Source organism: Penaeus monodon, chromosome 7, assembly GCF_015228065.2.
Source record: "Penaeus monodon isolate SGIC_2016 chromosome 7, NSTDA_Pmon_1, whole genome shotgun sequence".
NCBI lineage: Eukaryota > Metazoa > Arthropoda > Malacostraca > Decapoda > Penaeidae > Penaeus > Penaeus monodon.
The window spans coordinates 31,331,697-31,341,078 of NC_051392.1; the positions used below are offsets into that span (position 1 = coordinate 31,331,697).

Below are 9,382 nucleotides of genomic sequence, written 5' to 3' on the forward strand. Positions count from 1 at the left end.
ACTCGTTCTTACATCTTTATTGACATTTTCTTTTCACGTCTGCAAAGACTGTCTTTAATTTGTCCTTATGCCTGCTAAGGTCTACCGTTCTTCAAGGAGAAGTTTTGTCACTTTTTATATAGCAACTGCCTGATAATGCAAGAAACATTTGCAGAATACCATGGTGCCAGAAAATCGCACCATAAAAGTATGCATTATCGTTTGGAGATGCTACACTTGTAACTGATCACTTTTCACAGTAAATATATGCACTCTATGTTTTGCACCAAATTTGGTTAAGGATGCAAGAAACCTATTTTAGAGAAAATTACTTTATTTCATGTAAATACTCCATGTTTAAATACAAAGTGATATGCCGAGCAAAGCCAACATACGATCAAATCTTTTTATATTATTAGCATCTCCATTTCCACATTCATCCGTGGGTGAACCTTGTGACGGTGGTGCCCACATTCTCCTCTTTTTCGTCCTCGCGGGCGTCGGGGGAAGGCCCTGGGGCGCAGACGAAGGTGAAGATCATCATGAAGAGGCCGAAGCAGAAGCAGCCGTAGTGGACGAGGATGAGACGCTCCCTGTGAGTCCTGTAAAGCGCTTGCTCCTCTTCAGGCAAGGCGGACGCGGCGTTCATTTGGCTCATGAACCACAGCACAAGCATGACGGAGTTCTCCAGGAACACCAGTATCGCATATACAGTGTATGGGAACCAAGTTGCCACCTGTGGGAGAAAATTGATTTATAGAACATAGTGGGCTGCTGCTTGTCTCTTCAATCAATCAGTTTAGTTGCTGGTTAATTTTAAATCAGTGATCGTCTTGTGTTGACCTTTCTAATGACTTTACCTTTAATCTCGCTTTCATGTTGAACTGCAAATAAGCGAAGATGAAGATGAAGGCGCTAAAGAGGTAGATGAAGACTCTTTTTAACCTGTTCTTCCCTGCCGCGACGGTCTGGAAGAGGAATACTAGGACCACGTGGAGGCCGATGACAAGGAAGATCCAGGATTTCAAGGAGCCGGCAAAGAGCGCCATCGCCTGGAACCGGGCGACCAGGAAGCCGGCCCACCAGAGGAGTGCCAGGATCTGTAATCGGGACATCATCATAATGAAATGAAATGATCATTGGGCTGATCAGCTGTGGCATCCCATCTTGTAGATTCATATTTGGGATGTTGTCAGGAGCCATAAAATAATCAAAGTAAAGGTCCACAAGTTTTTTCTTTACTCGCAGTTCTATCTAACTAGGAATGCTATCTGCCGTTTGCTCAGTATGACTAAACTCTCGCCAGACATATTCTGCATCTGTCGTGAACTACCATTCGCACTAATAAACGCCTTCTGCAGAAACCACTGCCCTGCTAGCAGCTCCACCGTAACCTTGGCACGGGGAGCTCATACGGTACTATCCTTGAACCCCAAGGTGCTGAACCATAAACAAATGTGTAGAATTCTTTGTGAAATCACTCGGAGAAGTATCTGATTCCATTACTAAGAACTACCTACCTATATATCTATATATACATACATACATATGTAAATAAATATGTAAATATATATATGTGTGTGTGAGTGTGTGTGTGTGTGTGTGTGTGTGTGTGTGTGTGTGTGTGTGTGTGTGTGTGTGTATGTGTATGTGTGTGTGTGTGTGTGTGTGTGTGTGTGTGTGTGTGTGTGTGTGTGTGTGTGTGTGTGTGTGTGTGTGTGTGTGTGTGTGTGTAAGCGAGTGGCCACCGCAAGTCTTTCGATGTTTATTCCTGTGCGAAAAGAGAAAGCCGTGCAACATTGTAGTGAACTCTATATAATTTTAAATGTAAACAAATAAACAAATATTATCATACGCCTTTAAGAGCATCCCCAGCTGTTTGCGGGTCACCTCAGGGTAAACGACCATATTTCATCCTTCCCACTAGGTATTAATAATTAAGGCGAGATAAAGATCTTTTTAACGCTTTTGTTTACTTTTATTTTATCTGCTCAACTTTTAGTGTGGAAATAATTTTATCTGTCTTTTTATGTTGTTCTTTTTATATCTAATATTTATATTTTAATGTTTTAATCCTGTGCATTCAAGGTGAGCCCCCAAACCACACGAGCATTGTTAAGAGCCTGTCAGACCATTTTTAGTTCTTTTTTCTCTTCTTTTTTTACCAATCTCCGCTGGCCTGACCTGATGTGCAGGAGTCACACAAAAACCGAAGGACACTTGCCGGAAATCTCCCTAGCTCTCTAGACTGTTAATATGCGTAGGCAATGCTCTTCTAAGCCAGAGATCCGAGGACGGAAGACTGCAACGGGGCATTGACCTGACATATGAATCAGGGAGACGAAGACACCCCTTTTAATGATTATTTATTGTGGCAAATTTGTGTATTCGGCTCGCTCTGGAACACCAGTGAGACTTATTGTGCAGATAAGTGTTGTGTTTTTGTTGTTAGCAATATTAATATTACAGATGTAAAACTGTTATATATAACCAAAGCCGATATATTGGTAAATGTTTTAAAATGTTCTCTCATTCTTTAATGTTACTTTATTAAGGAGTTGTGCCCAGGCTCCTTTTTTATTTTTGGTTTTATTTCACGCTCGTTGGTGTTACAAGTACATAGATTTAACATGGCATCACAGAAAATGTGTGAACTGAAAACGGGGCAGCCTACTGTTCGAAAATCCTGTGTTTTAATGTTATATGTAGAATTTTTTTTATTTCAGATTTCAGTTTTATCTTATTTTAGTTCTTTCACGTCATGTTTTTAGTCCTAAACTTTTATTCTCCTTTTAGTTGCCATATTTATCCCTGGCCCACCGTGCCTTTGGAGGGTTCTTACCGCTCGGCCGCTCCGACACGAAAAACCCCGTTAACAAATACAAGCATTGCTAGTTGACTCCCTCAAGGTCACTCCGCCGCTTACTGTAGGGTTGCATTCACTACAACATCTGCGTCCTGCCCAAAGAGAAGGGCAGCTGCTTGGACGAAGGTGTGGAGTGTACCATCCGGTCTTGCTACGTATTGTCGACATCGCTCGGCTACGCGCAAGCTCGTCTCCATGGTTCCTGGTGATCTGATGGTCGTTGGGGTCGTCGTGTGCCAGGGTAGCGGGTGTGGCGGAGGTTCGCCCTGAGGTGCAACATTCATTAGCGAGGAGGGCCAGTCGTCTTCAGAGGCTGAAATATAAGTGTACCAGGCCAGTAAAAGGGCTAAGGAGGAGCATAATTTTTAAAATGTAAATCACCTTACTAAATTGCAAGAAAAATAGAGCATAATAAGAACAATTTGTCACAAGAAGGGTAACGTGCCAAGTAAGGAGGTGTAAATTACTTTAGATTTGTCAGGATTAGCGAGTTCAGTCGAGTACCATCTTATTGAACAAAAAAAGAAAAAAAAAAATAATTGGACAAGAATTCCATATCTTTGGGCTAAATAGGCAAGTATATATGCTTCGAACACATACGCAGCTGGGCCTGAACTTAATTCTAACAGTGCGCGTCTCGGGGCTTCAGTTGTATGAGCGTAACTAGTGCTGCGGGCGCTGGATTCCTTCGTTTACGGCCATGAGTCGGGCTTAAAATTAACTTGTGATAATAACTATGTAAGCCTATATAAAGTATGGTGTCTGTAATCCGTTACCAGCGTTACAATTATTTGCAACAGAAGAGATTACTATCAGTTAATTACAGGTTACATATTAAACTAAAGAACCATAAATTCCAGCATTATTGAGAACAAGATATCGAAGTGCGAGAGAACATCATGAAAGCGATTTCGGTTCAGTTATAAGTCAGAGGGATGGCACTTAGTAAAATCTATAATCCTAGAGTGAATTCTGTGTAGAGTGGGCAGGTAGGGATATTAAAAGTTAGGTGATTTAAATCTATGTGTGAATGAACGACCTATTAGCAAGTATGAAGAAATAGTGATATACAGAACACAACGACATGCGTATATACACAAAATATAACAATACGCAAGTATTAATGAATTAATTACTAATAGGCATAAAAAATAGATAATTTAATTAAGTCGAAAACAATAAACATGAATAATATGATGAAAATTACCGAACATACGAATAAATAACTCGAAGGTAATCAGTTGTTCTGAGACAAATAATATATATTATGTTCTATGTGAGGACAAAAATGATAATAGATAGAAAAATACTAATAACACAATATATCAATTACGGGATGGTTTGGGCTGGAATGAGGTGTGAGATGAGGGTGTCACTTAAGTTTGATCTCAGTGTGTGACTTCGTTTGTTGCGTTGACAACGAGAAGTTCTGTAGTATTGAGTTAGTAGTGTGTGTTCGTTGAGTGACGTGTACTTGAATTTGAAAGCAACTTGTATGCAAGGTGTGGGCGTGTATAGGGAGGGCAATGATTAATATGGCACTAATAGGCACACTTACTTTTAATAGTAGCGAGGAAGTCGGATTGGCGCTTGCGGTAGCGTAGAGTGCGAGGATACATCATCAGCGACTTCGTCAGGAGGGTAGCACAGGCGCAAGTGGTCAGTACGAAGTATTAGGACAAACATGGTGCGGGTAGGCGTGATCTAAGAGGACTTAGTAGCGATGGCTGGGCGTTAAAAGAGGCGAGAGGCACTTCAACAAGAGTAGCTTGTCGGTAGATAGCGTGGATCGGCAACAGGCGTCGGTGAGGAACCTGTTGGTAGGTGAATTAGCGTCGGCGTTCTGAGGTTCTTGATCACTGCTGCCATCAGATGTAAGGGAATGACCACCGCAAGCCATCAGAAAATGAGCGACACAAGAGGTTCGAAGCACCGCTGTCAACAGATGTGAGCGAAACGAGAGATGGACTTGGGCGGGTCAATGAAAGGGTTCTTAGTTTGCTGGTTTATTGTTGAATAAGACCCCCCAAGAGACCCCCGTGTCCCCGAGTCGAGGAAGAGGTGGTGGAGCTGGACCCTGTGTGGCTTGGCTTGACTTCCGTGTCTCTCCTTCTGCCCTTTTATGCGGCGGTTCCTTTCGAAGGCGGATGTTTATTCCTGTGCGAAAAGAGAAATCCGGGCGACATCTGCGTCCTGCCCAAGGAGAAGGGTAGTTGCTTGGACGGAGGTGTGAAGTGTACCATCAGTCTTGCTACGTATTGTTGACAGTTTGTGTGTGTGTGTGTGTGTGTGTGTATCTATATGTATGTATGTATGTATGTATGTATGTACGTATGGATGGATGGATGGATGTTCAGACACACAATATCGCCATCAGCGTTCAACAAACCGCAGTTTTGATTAACCCTAGAAACCTCTTTATGAGTTCGCCAACCGAGGGGAAGGTTTGATTATGTAGTGTGTCTCTTTTTAATCTATTTTTTTCATTCAGTTTCAACACACGCTAGCTACGGAACAGAAATAACCGAATACAGCCAAACATACTTGGAACATTTTTCTTCTCAAAGCAGTAGCTTTTCTTTGATAACTGGGGCGACATTTTACTTATCTTTTATCAGTAACGGATTGACTCTTTTGCCACGGGTGCACTTTTTTATGAATGTTGCAATGGTTCTTTTATCACTGCTTTTAGTATTTTAGATATGAAAATCCACTGGCTACCTTTGATATTCAAACTAAACTCTAACTTGCATTCAAGTAAATATACTGAACTTATATGCTTGTGCGCCCTTTAGGAAAACTCAAAGCGTTTATTTTCAGTGTTTGAACTTCATTCACTTCATGCGGATGTATCTGGTCTCGTGTTACTGAGCATTCTGATGCAAAAATCAGAGACTGATATATCACTTACTTCATGATTCTGTTATTTACCATACTTATACATTTGTATAAAATCTTAAGCTGAGAGGAAAATGCAATAACTTTTTGGTATACAGTCTGCAAGGTGTGGTTGGGTAATATGGCGCTTCAGATAATCCTTTCCAGAAGTTTCATATAAATGGCATTGGACTAGATCTCGCCACTAGCGTAGGTATCTTTCGGTTACTGCCCGTGGTGCAGTGGGCATGAGTAATTAGCAATGGTTCCTTTCAACAAACGTGCTTAGCCCTGCCTTATTACGGATGCCATTCGACTGCTATCTTAATAGATCTCCAGTGGTATGAAAGTCGGCTGCTAGAAATTGATTCCTTTATAAACCTAAATATATTACCTTCCCTGGTTTCACTCCTTCGGTTGCTCTGCGATTCTTCAGTACGGTTTTCCAGCTTTGGTTTCTGTCTAATTTCTTTAATGCTTTATTGATATTTTTCATTAAATATCTTTTTAACTTCGTGTAAACAGTCATTGCAAAGAGTGCTAGTGAGGTGGGTGGAGATCTTTTGCATTATTATTTCCGAGTTACTGTTATAATGCTAACAGTGCATGGCTGATTAATGCCCGATCACTAGTGAAGCAGTAATAACATGCAATAATAACAAGGAGTGCCCACAGCATGATTATTTTTTTTTTAAGATAGTATGGTTATTGAGGAGAAGCCCCTCAATGCAACAAAATTATGACTACTATGACAAAAGATATGTAGATTTCACGCATCCTACTTAAATCGGCACTCTGGAACACGACCGGTAATAATAATAATAATGACTGATACTTATCACATAGACCTCCACTCCCCCATCACACACCCACTCACCCACACGCAGCTACACACACACCCACACACACGCACACACACACACACACACACACACACACACAACACACACACACACACACACACACACAACACACGCACACAACACACACACCACACACTCACCACACACACACCACACACACTGTAATACCTAGTTCACATATGGTCTATTTCACTCACACCAAATATATATATTTAATACAATAACACTAGCCTCTACATACCACACCATTTGCTAGACATGACAACGGACGCGACATCCGCAGGCCTTCCGCACTCGCGACAAAACCGTCCCGTGTACACGATCACATCCTCTCCTTCCATACTTCCTAGTACATCGCAACCCTTGTGAGTTTCCTAGTTCAATCTGTATAAAAGAGGGTCGCCTGCGAGCGACAGACAGACAGCCTACAGCACGCTGACCGGACTGAACCTCTGTCCGTCAGTTGTATCATCCATTCATTACAATATATCTCAACAAACAAGTAAGAAGTCTGTTTCACCTTTGCCGCTGCCCAAGATTTCCTCATAGTGCCAGACGCGACTTGTCTGCACTCTACCGCTCATCGGCCATCGTTACAGTGGCGGCGGCGACGGGATTCGGCCCACAATAAACCCCTGCCTCCGGCCCTACAGACTCCTGCCTCCGAAGCAACAGGCCCAACAGACGCAGATCAAAATACCACACACAAGAAAGATCTCAAGAAACAAGCAAAGCAAGCAGCCCACGCGTGTTTACATCTGACACACCTCTTGCCGATGTGCTGACGTCCTGTCTCCAGCACTCACCAAGTACGCAACATATATTCATGCGTACCACCGTTAAACAACGTTAATTGGCGCACTTCGCCCAACGAGGGAATTACTGGCCCAGCCGTGCCCAACCGTGAGCCGAAGTCTGGGAATCCAGTGAAGTGGCACTGACGTAGGAGCCCCATCCCTCCCGCTGACGGACCACCTCCCCGCGCTGATGATCCCCACCTCCTCGTGCTGACGATCCACCATTTCCCCCCGCGCTGACGATCTACTGCAACCCGAAATCAGCCCCGCAACCAACTACATATTCCAAGGTTAGTCAGAGTATTGTGTTAAGGCGCATATTTTTTTCAGTTAGGATATCTAGGTGATACTATTTTTCCTTGAATATTTCCATATTTCCCGATTTAATCCCGTACTTTACATATGCTTCAGTTTCCCCATTGAACAGAAAACGGCGCACCGCCCTCTCTCGCACTCACTCACTCCTCGCCACTCACACTCCCTTTCAATTAGTGCATTCCATTTATATTTTTTTACTATCTCTTCCTAACACTCCATAACTAATTTCTCTTAAATCATATTCTACAATCTTGACTGATGCCACTTTCACAGAAAACACAGGAAAACACGAACATGTACAAACAAACGCACGAACCCACGAGTGACACCACATTTTCCTCACCCACCTCCCCTTCCGTGTTATTCCCTTTCCCTGTTTCCCTCTCCCCCGCTTTGTCTGACCTTTCCCAAACACGCAGCAAACAAGTTCCTGGTAACTTATTACATATATGCTCTCGACTGAACACTGTACTCACTTCATCACTTACTGACACTGAACATCAGACTTTCCACAAACACCGTGACTTGAATTTTCCGCTGTCTCAGAACAAACGCACAGAGACTTTGACGAAACTCAGCATAATTGACACTGATGGACTGGTCAGGGATATGTGTTACTCTTTTCATGGTAATCCTCTCAGGTGTCACATGTATTTGTATCTTGCGTCTTTTCGCCGTTGTCGACGTCCATATCGTACAGGAAAACCTCCTCGTCTTTTAATTCGCCCGTTGCAGGTTCTCACAGGACAAGATTGCCGTGCTTAGTGTGTTCGTATATGATCTCATTTCCCCCGGTAGAGCAAGATGTCTTTCGCTTTGTCTCCGTGGCGTTTTTGCTGCCATACGCGCCCAGTAACATTGTCATCTTTCAGGAATCGTACGTGCCCGCTGCCAAGCCAGCCACGCCTTCGTCTCAGCCCGCGGCTCAGGTTGCCGTACTGTTGTGCCCCGTTGTTTTTGTAAAGCCTGAGGACGGTTTTCCCTCAGCACTCGCTCGCAGACACGAGGCCCATGACGCCCCTATTTCTGTGGTTGTTTCAAAGCCTGAGGACGGTTTTCCCTCAGCACTCGCTCGCAAACACGAGGCCCGTGACGCCTCCATTTCTGTGGTTGTTTCAAAGCCTGAGGACGGTTTTCCCTCAGCTCTCGCTCGCAAACACGAGGCCCGTGACGCCTCCATTTCTGTGGTTGTTTCAAAGCCTGAGGACGGTTTTCCCTCAGCACTCGCTCGCAAACACGAGGCCCGTGATGCCTCCACTCCAGTAGTTGTTTCGAAGCCTGAGGACGATATGCCTCAGCACGGGCACGCACGCAGCTGATGACGTTCCCCTACATTTGTGCATGTATCTGTGCGTCTAATCTAATAGTATGGTCCTTGAGATTTTTTTTTTTGACTCCCTTCGTGTACTGTATGGTGCCGATGAGCGTGCCATCTACGGTTGGCACAGCATTGATGATTTCAGAGGGAGTATGCATCCTTGTGTTGGTCACCCTACCCGCACCACGAGGCAATGGTCATCGTGACCCCTGTTACCTTAAGCGTGCCACGGGAGTACCTGACTGCGGGGTCACGCGTCTCCCGGTAGCTGAGCTTGACCTTCCCACGCCTACTCGTACCTCTGTTACTCATGTTCTTGGCCCGTCGACACTAGCAGCCCCGGTTGTTTTGCATACCATGTCGT

At 43.8% G+C, this 9,382-nt stretch overlaps 1 protein-coding gene across 3 annotated transcripts in view; it reads right to left on the reverse strand.

Moving 5' to 3' along the window:
- Nucleotides 1–293: 293 nt before the first annotated feature.
- LOC119575216 overlaps nucleotides 294–9,382 on the reverse strand; it is a 41,175-nt gene continuing 32,086 nt past the window's right edge. For all 3 annotated transcript variants that reach the window (XM_037922714.1, XM_037922713.1, XM_037922715.1), the window contains 2 exons: nucleotides 840–1,079; nucleotides 294–715 (listed from right to left, as the gene is read on the reverse strand). In XM_037922714.1, the coding sequence (XP_037778642.1) occupies nucleotides 416–715; nucleotides 840–1,079 (540 nt within the window). In that variant the 3' untranslated portion in view covers nucleotides 294–415. The remainder of the gene's footprint in view (nucleotides 716–839; nucleotides 1,080–9,382) is intronic.